This window comes from Delphinus delphis, chromosome 15 (genome assembly GCF_949987515.2).
Source record: "Delphinus delphis chromosome 15, mDelDel1.2, whole genome shotgun sequence".
Taxonomy (NCBI): domain Eukaryota; kingdom Metazoa; phylum Chordata; class Mammalia; order Artiodactyla; family Delphinidae; genus Delphinus; species Delphinus delphis.
Genome location: NC_082697.1, coordinates 52,912,450 through 52,934,929, shown reverse-complemented (window position 1 = coordinate 52,934,929; position 22,480 = coordinate 52,912,450). Strand labels below are relative to the sequence as shown.

General features: G+C 44.9%; 2 protein-coding genes across 9 annotated transcripts in view; one reads left to right on the top strand and one right to left on the bottom strand.

Annotated features, from left to right (window-relative positions):
* The window catches only part of UBN1 (ubinuclein 1), a 36,813-nt gene extending 32,330 nt beyond the window's left edge, over window positions 1-4,483 (bottom strand). For all 3 annotated transcript variants that reach the window (XM_060031693.2, XM_060031691.2, XM_060031692.2), the window contains exon 1: window positions 3,827-4,483. The gene's annotated coding sequence lies outside the window, so the exon portion shown is untranslated. The remainder of the gene's footprint in view (window positions 1-3,826) is intronic.
* Window positions 4,484-4,655: 172 nt separating this feature from the next.
* GLYR1 (glyoxylate reductase 1 homolog) overlaps window positions 4,656-22,480 on the top strand; it is a 36,419-nt gene continuing 18,594 nt past the window's right edge. For 5 of the 6 annotated variants that reach the window (XM_060031688.2, XM_060031689.2, XM_060031685.2 and 2 more), the window contains exons 1-6: window positions 4,656-4,745; window positions 5,785-5,821; window positions 6,981-7,060; window positions 17,290-17,428; window positions 17,976-18,218; window positions 21,845-21,931. In XM_060031688.2, the coding sequence (XP_059887671.1) occupies window positions 4,708-4,745; window positions 5,785-5,821; window positions 6,981-7,060; window positions 17,290-17,428; window positions 17,976-18,218; window positions 21,845-21,931 (624 nt within the window). In that variant the 5' untranslated portion in view covers window positions 4,656-4,707. The remainder of the gene's footprint in view (window positions 4,746-5,784; window positions 5,822-6,980; window positions 7,061-17,289; window positions 17,429-17,975; window positions 18,219-21,844; window positions 21,932-22,480) is intronic. The other variant, XM_060031683.1, reaches the window with a different exon arrangement.

Sequence of the window (22,480 nt, the reverse complement as noted above, 5' to 3'; positions counted from 1 at the left end):
CTCTTTATTTACATCACCAGCAGTTTACTTTCATGTAGGGCCATTCTTCACAATGACAGTTTTTATCAGTTCAGAGAAGTGCTGCCTACCCCAGGATAAGTAAGACCACTGTCTCAGAAGTAGTGTGGCTAGGCTCACTTCTGAACACCAGCCTCTCACCACCCAAACTTGGGCCTCAGCAAAGTGACAAATTATCACAGGCCAAAGACCTTCAAAGTTGCTTGGAAATGATCAAAGTATATTGTGAACTACAGAATTCCAAGGATTTACAGAATATAAACATGTAAATCACACTATATATTGTGTGTGTGCTTTATGTGTAATTTTGTGTCCTACCTTTTAAAACCCACATTCTACCACACCAATAAATAAGAATATTCATTGTAGCCTTGTTTGTATATGAAAAATGACAGAAGCAACCTGAGTATCCAGCATTAAGGGAATGGTTGAAAAAATCGCAGCTTTTTTATTGATTTGTAAGGGCTTTTGACTTGTTATAGATATATAAATAATAAATACGTAATGCCTGTCATAGCTCTCATACTTTCTCCTGCTTTGCTATTTACTGTTTAACTTTGCATAGAGTGAGGTATGTTGAAAGAAATTTTAGCTTTTTATGCAGTTAAAACTAGGCTCTTTTCCCTTATGGCTTCTTCCATTTCTTTTATGCCTATAATGTCCTCCTCCAACCAAATAATACTTGTAGAAGAATTTACCCATTCTTGTTTTATAGATGTATTTTTCACATTGAACTCTTTAATCCAAGTTGAATTTACTATAAGGTGAGAGGTGAGGCCCTAACCTGGTTTCTCCCCAGCATCAATCACCAAATAATTCCTCTTTTCCCTGCTGATTTGGCATATATCATATGTCTTTAATATCTTAAGGTCTATTTCTGAAATGCATCCTGTTATATCCATCTAGTATCTAGATTCCTGAACCAGTACAGCACTGATTTGAAAAATTCGATGGTATATTTCAACAACTTAAAGATTCATTTTTATTATTCTTTTAAAAGTAATACTTGGCTATTCTAGCCTATTAATTATTTCAGATCAATTTAAAAATCACTTTGATAAGTTTCCCCAAAAAGCTCACTGCATTTTGAATGTAAATGAATCATAAATGTGAATTAGTTCAGGAAGATTTATATATATTTTACATATCCATATACATCATGTGTATCTGTATACATGCAATATTCACTTCTTCTATCATGACCATAAAATTGTGATCTATAAGACCAGGTAAGGGAGTAAAATATCTAAAAATGAAGAGTTAAAATAATTTGAAATAGAAAACAAAGCAACTGGCAGCAAAACAGGTTGGTGATGCAAAAGACCATCATGCACTAAGATGTCAAAAGAAATTCCCCTAAAAGAAACTTTCAAGGCCCCCACAACAGTCGTGATTCTCTGAATTGTGGAAATAAATCCCAGCTGAAAGGGATTTCATAAAGGTCCCCCCACTCATAAAAGCAGGCAAAGTGAAGGTGAATGTGAAGGCATAAAGGTCCCCTACTCATAAATGCCGGCAAACTCTCACTGTAAGAAGAGAATCTGCATGTTAACTGATGGGATGCAGAAAGGTCATCTTAGAAGTGGGAACTAGGTCCCTGCCCTTGACTAGGCAGTAATTTAAAAATGTAACCTTATCTCATCCCAAATTTTAGATAGTGTAACTTCAATCAACCCAGACGGTAAAAATTCATCTCTTGGTTGTGTGACTTTGCAGGCCTGCGAAAATACAGAAATAAGACTAGAAAATAAAGTAAATCAAACCTACAGCATATTAACACTTAGATTTTCATTTAAGTTTTACAGTCATCGTGATAATCGCTGTTGCTTGTTACTAAGTCATTTCAAACATTTAAGAGAATCAGACATTTTAATGAATGACGTTAGACTTACAATTTTAATTTGAAATGCTTAAGGTAATATAACTAAATTTGAAAGTGTGCTTTTAAAAGATCTGACTTACATTTACACGTTTATTAGACTAAATTTGAAAGTGTGCTTTTAAAAGACCTGACTTACATTTACACGTTTATTAGACTTAAAAGAGTTAAGTCCTTGGAAAGATTTAACTTCTAGATTTACAAGTTCACTGTTTTAGAATTTTGAAGTATTTGAGAGAACAAGCATATAAAGCTTTAAATGCTGTGTAAAACATTTAAGGGAATTTAATTTCGTAAAAAAGAGCTCATTGTTTACGGGAATTTAATCTATTAAACTGTTGCCTTAATTGAAACTTTGTCAAAAATCAAACATTTATTTTTATGTAAACATTCTTAGATTTACAAATAAAAGATTTGTCGACAAAGCTTAAAAGGCTTTAAAAAAGCTAAGCATTTAAATACTCGATTTTAATGAGTTGACCATTAATTCTAAATATTTATTTATTTATTGTTGGCTGCGTTGGGTCTTCGTTGCTGTGTGCAGGCTTTCCCTAGTTGCAGCAAGTGGGGGCTACTCTTCATTGCGGTGCACGGGCTTCTCATTACGGTGGCTTCTCTTTGTTGCAGAGCACAGGACTAGGTGTGCAGGCTTCAGTAATTGCGGTGTACAGGCTTCAGTAGTTGTGGCTCACAGGCTCTAGAGTGCAGGCTCAGTAGTTGTGGCACACGGGCTTAGTTGCTCCGCGGCATGTGGGATCTTCCTGGACCAGGGCTCGAACCCATGTGCCCTGCATTGGCAGGCAGATTCTTAACCGCTGCACCACCAGGGAAGTCCCCATTAATTCTAAATAAAAGTACAGTATTCTACAAACAAAAGCATCCCTCTTAAAAACCTTCAACTGATGTTATCCAAGAAATACTAGCCTCCTTTTCCATCTCAGATTATTCCCAGGAATAGTACTTTTTGTTGTTGTTACATATCCTCTTAATCATATATTCAAAATGATTATTGGTGAAATGTAGAAAAACTGAATTTTATGCTGATTTTGTAATTAGTCTGTTCAAGGAACTCTTACTTATTTTAATGGTTTTCCCTTAACTTTGTTTTTAAAAACAGGCCGTCCCATCATCCACAAAAATGAGAATTTTGTCTTCTCCTTTCTGAAAAATTATGTTTTATTTTTGTTTCATGTCTTATTGCATTGGCTAGAACTACCAGGATATCAGACAATATATTCTTTACCATGTTCCTGACTCTTAACGGAAATGTCTCTAGATCCAGTGTGAAGTTGATTTAAGATTCATGTATTTTATGAGGTCATTCAAGTATCCTTCCTCAAAATTTAATAATTTTTAAACTAAGATAGTGTGTTGAATTTTATTAAGGTATATCCTGGAAACTTAAATACGCTTTAAATGATCAACTCGTCTTTAAAAAAACACAAAATAGTTAACAGTAAATGACAGTTCCTGAAAACAGCTGACGGTACTTCAGGGAAACCGAACTCCAAAGAGAAACCAGACTGCGGACAAGCCAGTTCGCTAAAAACCCGCTTACAACCAGTCTCCGTATAACAAAACGCCCATAGGAAACGGCGTGTGGACCTGCCACCTTTTCAAGCAGGCGGTGACTCAAGAAAAGTCCGGTTCTAAGTTAAGTCAACACCTGACTTAACTGTTTGGGTTCTGGAACTGGGATTGGGACCTTTAAATTTTTTTTATTTTCTCCCTAGGATGTTGACGTTCAGGCAGACGCTGTGTTGAACTGCTGTTCACAGTTCCCCATTACCCATGGTTTAGTTTTAACGTACTGAAACTACGCCTAGCATCTGCCTTCCTGCTGTCACAACTGCCTGCTCCCAACTTCCCTAAAAGTGTCAAACTACAACAAGGCTTACGTGAGAGCCCGGTCCCGACAAACACACGCACCTTTGTCACCGGCGCAACGTAGGCTACACCCCCACGGGCCGCACTCGTCCCCCCGCGGCCGTCCTCATGCCGGCCCGGGAGCCCGGTCTGCGGCGCCGCTAGCGGCCGGCCCCCTAGCCATGCCTCCCGGCGGGCGGCCGCCCTGCGCCGCGGCCCATGGTCAGGTCCCCGCGCGCCCGGGGGGAGCTTCGCCGGCCGTGCCGCCGCGCCGACCCAAGAGGAAGCGGAGAGACGCCGGCTCCACGCCGGCCAGGCAACTCGGAACCTCGGGGCGGGCAGCACTTCGCCCCTGGAGAACTTGCGGCGCGGACGCAGGCTGGGAGCGACTCCCCCGACGCCGGCCTTTAGAAAGCGCGCTCCGCCGCCCGGGGGCGACCACGCAGAGCCCGCCAGGTGCGGGGCCCCGGACGCGGGCGGAGGCTGTCTTCCAGGCCGCGTTGAAGTCCGTCAGGGCAGCTGCCGGCGCGGCAACACGGCCCGCCCGGGGGCCGGCGAGGGAGTAACGGCCGTAACGGAAGCGCCGAGGGGGAGAGGGCTGGAGGCCAGGGCCCGGGGGCGGGGCGCCCGCAGGGCCGGCTCCCTATCTCTTTTGGCCGGCCGCACCGTCGCCGCCGCCTCAGACCGCGGCGCTCCGTTGTCACAAGCCGGAGGGAGGGGGAAGGAGCCGGGAGTCTCCGGGATCCGGCGCGCGGAGACCGCTGCTCCCGGGTCACGTGCTGCTAGACCGACCAATAAGCCCCTACGGGCGCGGTAACGTCAAGGCAGCGGCGTGGCCGGTTACGGCCGGCCCCCGTCATGTGACCGGGCTCACTCCAATGGGCGGCACCGGGGCGACCTGATGTTCCCGACGGCCCGTGCGTCGGCGGTGGTTGGGTGGTAAGATGGCGGCTGTGAGTCTGCGGCTCGGCGATTTGGTGTGGTGAGTCCGGGCTGCCAGGGCCAAGCGAGGTTCGCGGGGAGCTGCTTCCCTAGGCGTGAGGTGCACGGCCCGCCTCGAGGCTGCTTTTCTATGCGCTCCAGGTCGTGGAGAGAGGGCGAGACAGATGCCGGCGCTGGGAACGAAGCCGGGCGGAAGGGGCAGCCTGGCCCCGGGGGACTGAGCCTGAGGGTGGCCGCAGCGGGCCCGGCTCTGAGCCCCAAGGCTGCCGGGGTAGGGCTGCGTTCCGGACCCGGACGCTGGCGGCGGGGAATGCCCGGCGCCGCGCGGCTCCGGGGGACGCCCGGTCCTCGCCTCGGGGTCTGGCTGGGGCTCCCGGGAAAGGAGGAAAGCCGGAGAGCCCGCGGGGCCATCTCGTCTGGGCAAGCCCGTCGAAACCTGCGTTGCGATGAAACTGACCTGTGCCGGCGGCTCAGCCGGGGGTGTCGAAACCGGACTGCTGGCGCTGCCCTGTGAAGAAATGGAAGGGGGACTTTTCCTTTACAACCGAAGGGTTGGCAGTGACCAGTACCTTCTTGGGTGCCTCTCGTGGTCTGCTTCTGTGTCCCAGACAACCGCCCGAACCGAGACTGACTGTCGCCGCCTCCCTCGAGCTGCGTAGCTCGTTTCTCGACCCAGAGGAAGGGCTTCCATAAGCATTTGTCAAAGCCGGGCTGGTGAATTAAACCAGACTTTGTAAGGGGAAGTCTGTGTTTACAGAGCGAACTGCCCCCCACCCCCGTCACGTCACGGAGAGGCTCTAGACAAACGACTCTTGGTGGTTTTGTTTTTTTGTGTTTCTTCTCACCAGCAGAATGCCCATACCTATGCACATAAGTCTACAATTTTGCATTGCACTTCTGAGGGACTTGGGCCTCTTGGGCCCAGCTGTGGAAGTCACGTTAAGAACTCCGGGTTGCCAGCTTTTCTTCTGGCACTTGAGGGTGGAAGTGGAGATTTAGGGAAATAAATTGCATGTTGAGTGAGTTGAAGATGGACTGGCTTTTCCAGGGCAAATGCTGACTCTCTTTGTTTTCTCTAGGGGGAAACTTGGCCGGTATCCTCCTTGGCCGGGAAAGGTGAGTGTCTTGCTACTAAGACGTCTAAAGTTGGGTTTGAGGAAGGGGAGAATGTAAGATGTATTCCCCCTCAGTTTCTAGCATTGAGTTAAACTGGGCTTATTTAAATAACACTCGGAATTTTTTTCTCTTTAGTATCAGTTTATTTAGAAACGGCAGTATAATATAAACCAGATCCTTTAATCTGTAGTAAGTTATTATTTTTTGAATCAGAGGTGGTTTGTGATAAAGTCTTTTAATCCTGAAAATCCATTCTAACTTGAATTTAGCTTTGCAGTTAAATCTAACAAAAGGAGAAGCAAATAAATTTTCCAGGAAGAAAAATCTAAATGTAGGTTAGTGAAAAGTCAAAGTATTTTTGTCCCAACTAAGTTTAAATCTTTTTTCCATTTTACCATATGTGCTACTCCAGTGCATCTTTGCAGAAGTTGGCATTCCACATTTTGCATGAGGCGATCCCTCATAGCTTTCCAAATGTTCTGTTTTTATATTCTTGCTAGGAGCCCAGGAAATGTCTTTAGACTGTCTCTTTGCAATATGGCATTTTCAGCGCCTCAGTTGTTCTTCATTGTCGCTGTTACCTGTCTCAACTCTTCCTGCACAGAAGTATTTTTAAGAGTATTCTCTATATTTCTTCAGTGATGACAGGCTCACATTGCAGGGGGTAATGACGTTGGCCTTAGTTTTAACTGCTTTTAAAACAGGGCCGGGCTTCCCTGGTGGCGCAGTGGTTGAGAGTCCGCCTGCCGATGCAGGGGACACGGGTTCGTGCCCCGATCCGGGAAGATCCCACATGCCACAGAGCGGCTGGGCCCGTGAGCCATGGCCGCTGAGCCTGTGCGTCCGGAGCCTGTGCTCCGCAATGGGAGAGGCCACAACAGTGAGAGGCCTGCGTACCCCACACACACACAAAAAAAACAGGGTCATTTTAGTGAAAGGTATATTGTATCTGCTGAACACTGTAGATCATAGTAGATGTAGGGAACTCCTGGCATATTTGCACATTTCCACATATCTCAGTAGAAAAGTGACAGATTTGGACAGAAACTAGGCCCTGTGTTTGGTTTTGTTTTTTAAGATGTACTTCTTTTGTTTTATTTTTTTTCTTACCAACTTATACCTGTGGAAAAAAGCCTTTTTCTTCCCTTTCATCCCCTAGATTGTTAACCCACCCAAGGACTTAAAGAAACCGCGTGGGAAGAAATGCTTCTTTGTAAAGTTTTTTGGAACAGAAGATCAGTGAGTAGTGCTCACCAACAGTTTCACTTTCCCTACGTTTGGGAGTTGCCCTGGGTTGAAGCTGCTTTGTGAATATTCTATGGATCCTAGTTCAGTCTCATTGTAGTCTGTAAGAATGGCATATCATTCTGGCTTCATACCTAAGTAAAAGGTGCTATTCTTATCTCCCAGAAATTGTCCTGGGCAGCTGTCCTGGGACCAGTGACAATGTCAGTCAGGTGGGAAGTGGGGTGCCACCTTCCAAATATGATAACCTCGTTGAGATCAGTTCTCACGTCTCTTTACCCAACCCCACAGGCAGTTCCTTTTATCAGGGCCATGTTTGGTTCTCTTTTAATGGCTGTTTATCATCGTAGCTCAGGCATGAGGTATGCAGTGAAAGCTAAAATTTCATTCATCTTAAAGTAATTGCTTAGTCTTGTTCTTGTAAAACTAGATGATTTGATCTAGTGTTCTAACGGTAAAGCCTTTTTTTTTTAATCTTCATTGGAGTATAATTGCTTCACAATACGTGTTAGTTTCTGTTGTACACCAAAGTGAATCAGCCATATGCATACATATGTCCCAGTATCCCCTCCCTCTTGAGCCTCCCTCTCATCCTCCCTATCACACCCCTCTAGGTCATGGGAAAGCACTGAGCCCATCTCCCTGTGCTATGCTGCTGGTTCCCACCAGCCAACTGTTTTACATTCAATAGTGTATATATGTCGATGCTACTCTCACTTTGCCCCAGCTTCCCCTTCCACCCCATGTCCTCAAGTCCATTCTCTATGTCTGCCTCTTTATTCCTGCCCTGCAACTAGGTTCATCAGTACCTTTTTTTTTTTTTTTGGTTCCATATATATGCGTTAGCATACGGTATTTGTTTTTCTTTTTCTGACTTACTTTACTCTGCATGACAGACTCTAGGTCCATCCACCTCACTACAAATAACTCAATTTCGTTTCTTTTTATGGCTGAGTAATATTCCATTGTATATATGTGACACATCTTCTTTATCCATTCATCTGTTGATGGACATTTAAGTTGGTTCCATGTCCTGGCTATTGTAAATAGTGCTGCAGTGAACGTTTGTGGTACATGTCTCTTTTTGAAGTATGGCTTTCTCAGGGTATATGCCCAGTAGTGGGATTGCTGGGTCATACGGTAGTGCTATTTTTAGTTTTTTAAGGAACCTCCATACTGTTCTCCATAGTGGCTGTATCAGTTTACATTCCCACCAACAGTGCAGGAGGGTGCCCTTTTCACCACACCCTTTCCAGCATTTATTGTTTCTAGATTTTTTGATAACAGCCATTCTCACCAGCGTGAGGTGATACCTCATTGTAGTTTTGATTTGCATTTCTTTAATAATTAGTGATGTTGAGCATCTTTTCATGTGCCTCTTGGCCATCTGTATGTCTTCCTTGGTGAAATGTCTATTTAGGTCTTCTGCCCATTTTTTAACTGGATTGTTCTTTTGTTATTGAGCTCCATGAGCTGTTTGTATATTTTGGAGATTAATCCTTAAGAGGTTTATAGTGTCTGGTCTTACATTTAGGTCTTTAATCCATTTGGAGTTTATTTTTGTGTATGGTGTTAGGTAGTGTTCTAATTTCATTCTTTTACATGTAGCTGTCCAGTTTTCCCAGCACCACTTACTGAAGAGGCTGTCTTTTCTCTGTTGTATGTTCTCACCTCCATTGTCATAAATTAGGTGACCATATGTGCATGGGTTTATCTCTGAGCCTTCTATCCTGTGCCATTGATCTATGTTTCTGTTTTTGTGCCAGTACCATACTGTCTTGATTAGTGTAGCTTTGTGGTATAGTTTGAAGTTGGGGAGCCTGATTCCTCCAACTCCATTTTTCTGTCTCAGGATTGCTTTGGCTGTTCGGGGTCTTTTGTAACAGTAAAGCTTTTTAACCAGATCTGTTTTAGAGTTGAAATCAGGACTATTAATTTGAGATTCTTCAATAGGCCATATAAGAAGTCACAGTGAAGCAAAGAATGTGTATTTGAGTTTCCAGCGACATGTTTAGCTTTCTCATCACTCCATCAAGTTGATTGCCTGGGTCTAGCTAGATGGTTTGATTTAAGTAGTTGTGTTTCTATTTATGATTCTTACAGGAAAACGTAGCTTTGGGTTTGAAAAATGTCTGTGACTTTCCTGATATATCTAATACCAACATTTAAAATATACATTTCTAGAAAGCGATATATAATATTCCATAGGAAAATCTCTTACAACAGTATTTTTCACTGGCAAGCTTATGTGTCAGAGTGCTTACCCTGGTTTAGAGTTTGCATGGCATGTCTACCTTCACCAAAAGCATATACAGACATACCCAGCCCCAGTTCTTGTCACAAGCTAACTCAGCAGCCTTTTGGTGGCAATATTTCAAGGGAGTCACTGACCCAGAGCTGTGAGAGCAAGAGACAATCTGGAAGAGGGAATGTTCTGGTAATGCCTTGAATTTACAGCAAAGATTGTCTGGATGCAGACAAGTGGAGCCACACTCCACATTGCTGGACACCAAAGGGAACTTCCAGAAAAGCAAATGCTGTGGTCCCCGTCTTCCAGGGACTCAGGACAAGACATAAACTCAGGTGACAAGACGTAAACATTTTAGATGGGATTAAGTGCAGAATGAGCGATGTGTAGAATTATTGTTAAAGGGTTCTAGAACAAGAAGAGATCAGCAGAGAACAGCTAGGTCAAAGAAGGTTGCTGGAGAGATGGGATTTAGGTCAAACTCTGGAGGATGTCTAGAATTTGGACAGGCAAGAATAGTAAAGGCATTCCAGGCAGTGGGGCTACTGTAAACCCCTGGGAGTTAAGTTGGATGTGTGGACAGAGAGAGCCTTCCTGCGTGAGGTAAAGAACTTGTGCTTGGGGAGAACAGGGGCAACGTGGTTGGCCCAGGTTGGTTAGCTAAATGAAGAAGTACGCAAGTCTGAAACACAAATGGGACCTCATAGAAAGTGGGAAGTTAATCAGCTTACAGGAGACCTGAAAGCTATTGTGTTTTTATGATAATTTTTTAAATGCTAGAAGGCTAGAAGAATAAACTGTCGTCCCTATGTATACAAAATACTACAAATAGGACACAGGAAATTGGACCTGAGGGAATCTCAGCTCTCAAGCACTCAACCAGGCAAACCTTTGAAGCCAGTGAAAAGGATGAGTTTCCTGGAACAAAAATAACGTGTTGGTGGTGGTAATGATGTGATTTCTAACTAAAGTTCTTTGAGGAGATTCATAAGCAAGTGGATACACAGCTGTGGCTAGGTATAATATCTTTAGTCTTCTAAACCTCCTTGATAGTGTTTGTAAAAAACCATTTAAAAATTAAGCTATCAGGGAACATGTTAACTTTTTGTGGCTAAGCGGTTGCCTTCATGAAAGGAAACAAAGGTTAAGGATCTACAGTACGTCTCTAAAGGGAGAAGGGTTCTTAGTGATCAGTGTTAGGCAGACTTTATTTAGAATCTTTGTATTAACTGAAGGCAAAATCTCCAGATTGTTTGGTAGCAGTGAATTACTTTGGGGAAAGAGCTCTGGCTTGTTACCAGCCTAATGTATATTCAGATACCACTTTTGCCTGCTCTGTGATTCGGGCTGCTTCACTTTTCTAAGACTCTTTGTCCTCGTCCACATGTGGGGATAACACCCCCTACCTTGTAGTTACGAAGAAGTAGCATCACTTACTCATAATATTGGTTGGCAAGAGCAGGTGTTCAACAAACATCAGGTCGGGGTATAGATCTGTTACAAAAGAAAAAGCTGATTAGAAGCAGGTGGCTTTAAGTAAGGAAAATGTGAGAGAGAGAGAGACAGACCCTGCCCATGGTAGGGCAGAGTGGGGAGGATCTGTGTTTGAAAAGAAAGGCATCTGAGAGTAGGAGATTCCTAAGGATGTCAGCCAGGCCTGTTGTTTTGACCATAAAGGCATTGAACACAAAACAGTACATTGTTCCACCTTTTTCTGTTTGGTTGGTTTTGTTTTGTTCTTGTTACTCTTTTTCTTATTTTTACATCGTTCCTCCTTTATGTAAAAACTGTATCGTGCCTCACCAGGAGTACTATGTGCTGTCTAGTCTATCATTCTAATGGGATCTGATGGAACTAGTTAACATCGGGAAAGGGGACTGAATCAGGTGAAAGAGAGGACTCTTTAATGTGAAAAAGCAAAGACCAAGAAAAGAACACCATCAGAACTGGTGAAATAATGAGCGGCCTTAAAGAGATAAACACTGACTTGTTCATAAATCCTCAGGTGTTTTGACAAGGGGCACCGTGAGTAGAATAAATGTTGTGTGACTGTGTTTAGGACATATATAAGGAGAACTATGTGAGACGTGGTTTAGACAGGAAATGCAAGTAGACCTTTTAGGGATGAGAATGACTTTTTACGAGCAAAGCTGTAAGTGGCTACAGCAGAGGCTGGACTCTACCTCACATTTAATGCTTGATGCCAGGGAGAGGGGCGTGTGCTCCTGGCATGTTCTAGGGTCTCCGTTGGTCACTGGGCCCTGACCTCGGTGGACATGTTCTGACCCAGTGAGGCTGTTCTTGTATTCCTGAGGAACATAGGATTCAGTCAGGGATGTTCAGTTTCAAAACTGACATGCTATTTAATGAAAATATAGAGAGATGTGATATTTTTATATTAAGCAGGGACTTTTATTAAAGAGTAAAAAGGGCAGCTCCTTAAGATAAATGGTGATTTCAATCTTTTAGAAACTTGATTTTCTCTCTTCCTCTTCCAAAACATCTAGCAAATTATGTTGACTTCCCACTGGAAGAGGGAACCAGGAAGAGAGGGCCGGGGGTGATGTCACCAGGATGGCGACATAGTTCGTTCCTGACTTCGCTCCCCCTCACAAAAAGGAAGCGAGGAATAGACCTTCCCAACCAGCCTCCCCTGTGAGGGGAAGGACTTAATATAAGATAGCTGGATTCAGCTGAGCCTAGGTGGCTACATGGGAATTGCCCACAGTCCTTTTCTATTTCGCAAAAATTCAGAGGGGAAAATAACTTCAGTGTAATTTTGCCAACTCCACCACATGACCACATCAAAAGATTAAGTCTCAGGTACATGATGGCCCACTTCGAACAGGTGGCTGCTCATCAGGGTAGAAACTGAGCTCAGGGTTTAAAAGTTTCATCAGTGGCCGTGAATGGCAGAATAGAGGGAATTCATTTAGTTTGCAGGTGCTCAAAAAACCACCAGAAACAAACCAGTTCAAAGAATACCGTGGGCAAACAATGGGTAAATCCCAAACAAGAGTTTCTGTAGCAGTCAGGAAACAAGGATTTAAGTGATAAGATGTCCAAGGTCCCAGCCTGAGGTACTTTTTACATCAAGCTAGATATAAGGTGGGACAGCCTGGTTGTGAGGTGTCTGAGTGAGTGCTAAAGTAACTTCTAGAGGGAATGCCCTGGCGGTCTAGTGGTTAGGACTCCTCGCTCTCACTGCCGAGGGCCTGGGTTCAATCCCTGGTCAGGGACCTAAAATCCCACAAGCCTTGAGGTGTGGCCAAAAAAATTTTTCAAATAATAAATGAAGTAACTTCTAGAAAAGTTTGTGGCTCATAATTAGAAGCATAGCAGATTGGAACCATCTGAGCATCCCCTTTTCTTTTCACCTGGCACCTGATTGACCCACTTTCCCTGCATCCAACACATACAGTGGTTGGAGAATTGAGCCAAGCAGATAGTGAGAGCCACTGCTCCAGTATTTGGAGTGAGCCAGCAGTGTCCCTCTGCCAGAGCTGGACAGTAGTTATCCTAGAGAGCTCTGAGCAGGTTCTCCCCTCCCAGCGCCAACAGCAGCTCCTGTCCTACAGGTGCCTCCCTTCGTGGCTGAGGCAGTGGACCCCAGGAACAGGTGTCATGCATGAAAAGAAGTGGCTGGCCATGTTGGTATTGGCAGTGCAGCTTGAGAGCCTTATGCAGCATTTGGGAATGTTTTCAAGTTTTGGAAACAAAAATCTTCTAATTCTGTTTTCTCTGCTAGTCTTTGTTTTTTGGGGGTTTTTTTAAAACTTTTTTTAAATTTATTTTGGCTGCGTTGGGTCTTCATTGCTACATGTGGGCTTTCTCTAGTTGTGGCAAGTGGGCTTATTGCTGTGGCTTCTCTTGTTGCAGAGCACAGGCTCTAGGCGCACAGGCTTCAGTAGTTGCAGCACGCAGGCTCAGTAGTTGTGGCGCACGGGCTTAGTTGCTCTGTGGCATGTGGGATCTTCTCGGACCAGGGATCGAACCCGTGTCCCCTGCATTGGCAGGCGGATTCTTAACCACTGCACCACCAGGGAAGTCCCTGCAAGTCTTTGTTGATGTCTGTATGATAATCAGTTGCTTGAAATTAACTGAAATTGTTAGTTATTTGTTTTATGGCTTTTTTGGTTGTTTTGTTTTTTGATTTGCATTTTTTTGGGTGTCTTGATTTCTGAATAGCTTAGACTTGGACCTGTAACACCTCAGTAATCCTCAGCCTCTTTCATTGGTTTAAGGGGGTATGGGGCAAGCATAGAAATTATTTGTGAAGTACTACAGTACTCTCCAAATCCGGATGGAGAGGTGAACACACATCTCTGACCTCATCCTTGTTCTCACCTGTGGGCTATGCTTGCGTGTGTGTACTCTCTCTCTCCCGCTCAGGTTATTGTTGCTGTGAAGTCTGAGACACATAGACGAGGGTGCTTGAGATTGTTCATAGACTGGCTTCTTTACTATGATATCATAGTTTAGTTTTAATTTAAGGGGAAAGCAGGCCAGAATTATGGAAGTGTTTGAAAATGTGAAATTTTTAAATTTATTTTGAGTGTATAATCGGAAGGTGGCTTAGTGGAAGTTTTATATTCTCAAATGGAAGGCATTTGTGGGAGGTGTATCAGAATACCAGCGTACGTTTGCTGCTCTTGGCCATGTTACAGGTGCTGTTACACAGTCAGCCAGGCAGTAGCTACCCACCTGAGCAGACCTACACAAGGAAGTCATGGGGGAGAACCCTCTGGGCAGTCAGGGTAGCCCATGTGCTAGAGCAAAGGCCTTTATCGTTGATATGTTGTTTTTTAGGAATAATAGATATTCATGGTTTCCCTGCAAATCAAGCTGTAAACCGTTGAAACAATTTCATTCATCCTCATCCCTCAGCCACCCAGTTTCTGGCCCATAGGCATCCAATTATACTAGTTTCTTATGGCGAGTCCCTCCAGAGACACTGCACATCATCATGAAGTTACATGCTCCTTTTTCCTCGTCTTTACACAAGTGCTTGCATACTACACACACTGTTCTGTATCTTGCTGTTTTCCACTTAGCCAAGTATCTTAAGGGACCTTCCATTTCATTCTTTGTAATGATCTCACTGATTGCCAGTTAGCTTGTTTTCGGGCATTTACTTCTACAAACAATGTGTAATTAACTTCCTTGTATATAGAAGCAAGGCCGGTTTGTTAGGCACAACTTGACTAAGCCTGATTTTTTTGACTTCCCAGCCCACAGCAAATTGGTTGGAAAAGGTACAGCTCCATCTAGGCATTGGGAGCTCGTTAAGAGGGAAATCACAAGTTACAGCTTATATCAAGCAAAGAAACAGAACAGTCACTTTAAAAACATACAAACAACAGCAAAAACTACAAAAAGCCTCCACAACCATACATTATTTAACCCAGAGGTCAGCAATCCAGCCCCTCTGAAGGTGCCTAGGAGTTGTCATTTACTGGGTGATTATTGAGCACCAGTTGCATGCCACGCCCCGCCTGATGGACCTCAGTGGATAGAGAGTGGGGCTTATTGAAGCTCCAGCTGAAATTCAAGCTTGCCCTTTTTAAGGAGACAGAGTTTTGCAATATAGCCTTCGGAGAGAAAATTATTGAGATGGCCAAAGTGAATTTCAATTCATCTTGCTTTCAAGAGATAATCTTCCTAGGGCTCCAGTGGGCTGGCTTTTTATTTACTGTTTTTCTGACGTGACAGGATGTTTCTCCAACAAGAGGTTGATTTCTTAAGTAGGTTAACATTTCTTGCATTTATCGTGTTGAAGTCATATTTATACTGTCAGTTCTTTTAGCAAATTATTTTCACTTTTCAAAGATGGTCATCAGAGGAAAATTTTAGTATCTCAAATGCCAGTCTTTATTTAGGATGAGTGTTTTTTTGTTTTGTTTTGTTTTTTTAATGCGGTACACGGGCCTCTCATTGTTGTGGCCTCTCCCGTTGCGGAGCACAGGTTCTGGACGCACAGGCTCAGCGGCCATGGCTCACAGGCCTAGCCACTTCGGGGCATGTGGGATCTTCCCGGATCGGGGCACGAACCCGTATCCCTGAACCCATATCCCCTGCATCGGCAGGCGGACTCTCAACCACTGCGCCACCAGGGAAGCCCCAGGACGAGTGAATACTGATTGTACTGTTCTCCTGGCAGAAGTCAGTAATGCACTTAAAATGCTTCAACTAACAGATGGGCATGGATTTATTAGTGCTTCCTCCACAGATGTTCTCACCTTTCCACTTGAATCAGAGGTTCATGTGAGGGGGTTGAGGAAGAGGGAGTTAGGGATTCTTAGAGTCTCTTGTCCCATCTCAAGGGGCTCGATGAAAACCACCCAGTCTTTCTTATGCTAGGAACTTGGGCAGGTCTCAGCTTCTGACCTGAAGCTCGGAGAGGGAGGAGGCTTCTCCTGAGGACTGTGGGTCTTTAAGCTTCATCACTGATACTTGTGTCACCTTAGAGCTGCTATTTAATCTGAAAGTTTGACTTGCTTTTCAGGGTGTGTCTGGCTTTTCTTCTGACTGTGCTGGTGGTTTGTCCTTAGAAATGCTGTAAATGCACTTGCTAAATAATGTAGGGTCAAAATTTAATTCCATTTTTCCTCCTTGTAGATCAGACCCATTGGGTCTGTTGTGTCCAATTTCAAACCTCAAGATGAGTTGGTCACTAGAAGGGTACCTGCTTACTTCATCTCATTGGAGCCCTGTGCAATAAGACCAGCGTCTGAGTGCCCGTTCACTGTTTTATTCTCTCTAGTCTTGTTTACCCATAGATAACATGCCTAGTCCTAGTTTGCAGACTGACGTTCCAGAGATTGTGTTTGTGCAGACCCATCATCACAGCCATTAGCACAACCACTCAAAGCACAGGTGGCTGTTGCTGGGTTGGTAGCTCTATTTTTATGTGCAGAGGTTAGCACTTTTACTGTTATTAGTGAATATTCTCTAGCTTTCTCTAAAGGAAAGAATCCTAAGTTAGTGCGATAGCCTAGTTTCTATATCCTTGACTTGACCCACTTTTTCTGAAGGTTATGCTATGAAACCTCTGAGTATTGCATGGTAAAATATGTAAATCAACTCTTACCTTGCCAAGCCTATAAAATTCTCTCCATTATTACTGGTGTTCTGGAAACTGAATGTCATTTAGGGAAACCACAAAAGCCAGCTGGGGCAGATTTATGCAGGTTAGTATGGTAGGCCAGTTATTCCAGAGTTGATGGCTTTTTTCATTTTCATGTGTTTTGCATTGGTGGTAGGAATTAAAAATCGGAAGAGTATGTTCCCTTTCCTCTAATCTCAAGTAGAATCTTGTTTTTAAAAGCCTCCTTTTGTGACTACTGCCCTTGTTCCAATGTGTCACAAGTTTTGTGTGGTCTAGTAGCCCTGGGTACAATCATTTATGAACAAATAGAGGCTCCAAGGCTGCAGACATTTGTAGAAGCAGCAGATTTTTGAAGGTGTTGCCTTTCTTTAGCCCTCGTAGCATCCCACATTCTCAGTGGATTGACAGGTCATCATTCTGACTCAGGCTCTTGATGGACAGTGATGCTGCTATGGTTGATAACGCTTCCAAGAGCCCTGATTCCCTGGGATCCACGTGGGGCCATTTGTACTATGTAGTGAGAATGGGAGCGCATCTATAGGTTTCCTCTGCCCTGAGCTAGTGGCAGAGTATGTGTGTTTCAGTGTGGAAGGCTGGTGAATAAGAGTGGAAATAACCTGCAGTGCAGTGATTTTATTTGGAGGATGCTGATTTTGGTGGTGGTTGTTTGACTTGTTTCAAGAAAACATACTTTTAGGCTCAAGAGTTTGGGGTGGTCAATAGCATGTTTTGGAAAAAGATGGAAGGCCTGTTTCAAAATCCAGTTAAACCAAACAGGTATTTGCATTCTGCTGGGGTGAGGTCTTTGATAGTTTTGGGCATAGGCAATGCGGATCATACATATCCTTTCTCTCTGTTTTCTGCCAGTGCCTGGATCAAAGTGGAACAGCTCAAGCCGTATCATGCACATAAGGAGGAAATGATAAAGATTAACAAGGGAAAACGATTCCAGCAAGCTGTGGATGCCGTAGAAGAGTTCCTCAGGAGAGCCAAGGGAAAAGACCAGGTGAGAGGCTTCACGATTCTCACTTTATGCTGACTCCAGACTGGTTATTTTTGCATAGTAACTGACAGATTAAATATCGCCCGAACCCAAAACTATTCTTAATGCAATGCCAGTGGAGAGAGAGCTACTTCAAATCTAAGGTGTCAGTGTTTTGCTAATCAACTTGAAACTCCATGCATGTGGCTGACCTTTCTGGAATAGATTGTTGCTCTTAGGAAAGTCTCTTGGACCCAGGAGAAGTATCTCAGCTTTTGAGTATAGCACAGGCCTTCTCCCTTTTATAGCATGGAGGTTAGGAGCACGGCCTCTGGGCTATATCCACTCCCTGGGTGTAAATCCAGTTTGGGGACTGTGGGCAAGTGACTTGAATTTCTTTTTCAATCCACTTCCCCAGATATAAGTGGAGTTGACAGCAGAGCCTACTTCATAGGGTTGTTGTGTGGATAACACACGTAAAGCACTTATCACAGGGTGTGGCTCCTGTAAATCATGGTAGTGATGGTGGTGGCTGTTGTGGTGGTTATCATTATTATTATTAAACTTTCAGACATCGTCCCACAGTTCTGCTGATGACAAGAATCGGCGTAATTCCAGTGAGGAGAGAAGTAGGCCAAACTCAGGTGATGAGAAGCGCAAGCTTAGCCTGTCTGAAGGGAAGGTGAAGAAGAACATGGGAGAAGGAAAGAAGAGGGTGTCTTCAGGCTCCTCAGAGAGAGGCTCCAAGTCCCCTCTGAAAAGAGCCCAAGAGCAAAGTCCCCGGAAGCGGGGTCGGCCCCCAAAGGATGAGAAGGTTTGTTTTATCTCTGTAGCTTCTGGGATTAGTGACTTTCTTTTGTATACCGGAGAGCTGAGCTCTACGGTATGCTTCAGCTCCCTGAATGGACGTAGAGTCCTCTGCTATGTGCTGCCCTAAAGAATTCTGCAGACCAGGGGAGGGTCACGGCCTGGATGCACGGGTGGACCAGATGGTCGAGGGAGGAGAAGGGTCCGCCTGAGCCAGCGTGCAAGGGCTGGCACTGGAAAGGGCTGAGCAGGAAAGAAGGGAAGGCCTTCCATACACGAAGGGCGCAGCCCACGTGGGCTCGATGTTAGCATGCAGAGTCTCAGTACTGGTAGAGGACAGGAAGGAGACCTGACAGGTAAAGACAGGTTGTCACCCGATTGTGGAGAGCCTTGAGGTCTAAGCAGTGTTATACTGTCATGGAGTCAGTAGGGGGCCGTGAACACGGTGTTTGAGCTGGATGTGGAGGTGGCAGTGTGCTCCCAGCTGTGTGTTAGGGATCATGGCGGGCAGAGAAGAAAGGCTCAAAGCCAATGAGAAGGGTAACTTCAGGTGTGCATTCATAAGGAGCTTTCCTTGGCGGGGGTGGGCGGTGGGTGGGATAGCAAATATTGAAAGGAACTGTGTGAGAGGCACTTCAGAGGAAGAGTTCATAAGATTTGGTAACTGGTTACATATAGGGGATGATGGAAAAAAGGGAAGGGAGATGATTTCAAGTCTGTGCTTGGGGAAATGATGATGCCTTTTTTCTGAGCAGAGGAGTAAGGAGAGGAGCTGGTTTATGGGGCAAGAGGACCAGTTCTGTTTTGAGTGTGATGCATTTGGAGTGATGTCTAGACTGCCAGGGAGGCTTCCAATAACATAGGATGGAAATGTAGGTGTGGAGGAGCGAATATCTAGAGAGGACATTGGATCCATGAGACCAGATGGGGATTGTCTTAGGGGGAAGCAAGGAGAGAGAAGAGTGAAGGGCAGAAATTGGCTTTGCAGAGAGGATGCACATAGCTCAGGGTTGGAAGAAGTGGGCAGAGCCGGCAAAGTAAAGTAAAGCAGAAATAATATACCTCTCACCTTCTTCCCAAAAAGATTTGTATGAGTCTTAGAAGCCAAGGGAGGAGAATTTGAGGTGAAGGGGGTAGTCTGTCAAAACACAGGGGAAGATTGTTAGAGCAGGATCAAGGGGTTAGAAGCCAGATGGCTGGCACAGACAGACGGGTTATGAGGCCGTGATGAAACGCTGAACGTGAGATCAAAACTTGCAAGTTCAGACACCAGTGAGACCAGGCAGGGAAGGGAGAGAGTGCTCAAGCAGGAGGTTGGGCCGAGAGCATTAGGGGTGGCAGTGGCTGCTGTCTGGGGAGGCCAAGGCCCCCCCTCAGGGTTACAGCCAACTTTTGCCAAATCGTCTGGTTTTTCTCAAGAGAAGCTGGAAATACAGATTTTTTTTTTTTTAAGTGAAATGTTCCAGTTTTAAATGTTAGAAGCTAACTCAAATTTTTAAAACACTTTTAGGTCCAAAGGAACATCTCTCTGGACTAGATTCAGCCTGTCAGCTGCCACTGTGCCATCTCTGCATTAGAGAAGGTCCTTCTCGCTGTTAGATGACCTAAGACAGAGAGTAGATGAGAGCAGCTGTAGCGGTGGGGACAGCCAAAGTGACCATGAGTGCAGGGAACCTCCAGCCAAAGGTGGAAAAAGTTTAGAAATTGCCAGGAGCAGTGCATGAACTTTTCAGGGGGTATGATCTGATTTGATCCAGTTAAATTGATTTCCTGGGGACCCACAGAAATCTGGGCTGTCAGGTTTTATACTGTTCTCCAAATTCATGCTGTCTGGTATCTTAAGCCATGGATCTCACCAACTCCTGTGCTCGCCCTGGAGAGAAACTTCTTTTTGGATAAAGGGAGGTATAAAGGAGAGGTTAGGAGGAGGACCTAGAGTTTGAATCATGACTCCGTGACTTGTTACAGCTGTGCAACCTTGGCCAACTGCCTTTGCCTCAGTTTCCTTGTCTGCTTATTGAAAATAATAAAGCCTCTTAGGTTTAAGAATTAAATGAGTAACAGAAGCCAAGTACTTAGCGCCTGTGACACTATACATTCGATGAACATTGTACATCTATTTATTTATTATTTTTTAGCAGTAGCCTGTTGTGCAGTGAGAGTGTGGTTGTTTTAGTGCAACCCCAGGGGCTGCTGCCAGGCTTACTCCTCACAAAAGAGTGTGTGTTGCTATAGTAATTGTTATTTGGCTGGCGAGCTCCTCTCTGAAACAGCACAGTAGCCTAGCTGATAACTGGGCAGAGCCCCAGATGATTGCCATTCTGGCCCATAATTCTCTGTCCCATGAGGATTAACTGAAAAGCCTGACCTTGATGGCAGGGGTGTCGATTATGTGTGGGAAGGCAAAGGCTGTGTTTGTGTCTAGACTCTGTGTGGGAGCCATGTGAGGGGTGCACATTCACCCTCTCTCGGGGGCTCTTATTTCTGAGTCCTGAGCTGAGAACTGCAACTCCGGGCACAAACCATCCGGACAGGACAGAACTGTCCGTGGTTCTCCTAAAATCCAGACTTGTGCAGAGAGCAAGGAGTCAGGAGTTGAGGCCTTTGGTCAGTGCTGGACAGAGAGCTGTGTTCTCGCCTTACTCCCTTCTGTTGTGGCCTTAGACAAGTCACTAGGCTGGTGACCATTTACATTTAAATTAATTTACATTAAACCCAAATTAAAATCCAGTTTCTTAGTCACACTAGCAGGTGCTCCATAGTGACATGTGACTTGTGGCTACTGCACTAGATACAGCGGAGTCAGAACATGTCCATCATGACAGAAACTTCTCTGGGACAGTACTGCGCTGGGCCTCTTATTTTTTTGTTTTTTGTTTTTTGTTCTTTTGAGCGTCTCCACTGCGGGCCAGGTGTCAAGGGATAAAGCTCTACAGCTGATCTGCTCTTGCCCCTCCACCACAGATTTGACCTCATGTCCATCTCCCCATTTGCTGTCTTCCAGCCTCGGTGGCCCTCCTTGCATTTTCCCCTCGGCTGTCTAGTGGAGATATCAACATGCCCCACTGAACTCTTGACTCCCCCACCCAAATGGTTCCTACCTTCTGTCTGGGGAGAGAGCAGGCTCCTGGCTCCTCAACATCCCGGTTCTAATTCTGGCTTTGTCACTTAGCAGCTGTAAAAAGTTGGGCAGATCTCCTCACTGCTCCATGTGGCTTTCTTAGTTTTTTTTGAGATATGGTGGATTCCTTCTGAAGCCAGTATTGTTATCTTAATGTTCATTATTTGCCATAAGGAATTTTCTCTGTGACCTGCTGACCACACTACAGACCACAATCGGGCTTTCCCGTTACCTCCATCCTTATGAAATTTTGGCACAGGAACACATTTGTTACTTCTAGAACAGAGAAGAAGAAAGGCTCCCTCTGTGTTGACAGGAACTTGACCTGTTTCTCCCGATGAACAGTCATCAGAGCCATGCCTGGGGGGAGACCGCGGAGCTGGCAGGGCTAGTTCGGGGTGGAGTGTGACTAAAGGGAGCAAAACAGTGAAGAGGTGCTCCCAGAGTTAGGCAGGAAGACACCTGCTCCTGAGGTGCCACGGCATTTTGACGATCTGCCTTTCCCTCTGTAGGACCTCACCATCCCCGAGTCTAGTACTGTGAAGGGGATGATGGCCGGACCCATGGCTGCGTTTAAATGGCAACCAACCGTGAGCGAGGTAATAACCTCTCCCGTGGACCAGGAGAAGCCCGGCCTCAGAGCTGGTTTCCTGGCCTGACTGTGTGATGTGCTCTTCCTTTCCCCCACTTTTCTTGTGTATGAGACTTTTTTTTTTCTAATTGCCAAACAGTACAGAAGTGAATGAGTTAAAAAGCACAGGTCTCCACCCTGGGGCATCCTGACTGTTAAGCTTGATGTAACTCACTCCAAACCCTTTGGTGCACCCACTTAACCATCATTTACATAATCACATACCCATGTTACAGTTTTTACTTTCGGGAGTAGTGTTGGTTTTCACAAAAGTGGGATCATTCTGCAGATTTTTTCCACTTGGTACTTTATAAACACCCTTTCACTGTATATACAGCTTTGATGTTTGGTAGCTGCACACTACCTTATCCTTGGGGTGGATGCACCGTCCCGCTGTTGCTGGGCCTACTTAGGAAAAACCTTGACGGTCCTGCAGTTGTTGCCTCCTCATTTCTTTTAATACTGATCCTCAGCGAGTCAAGACACTCAAGGGTCTGGCACCAGGCACAAGTGGGCC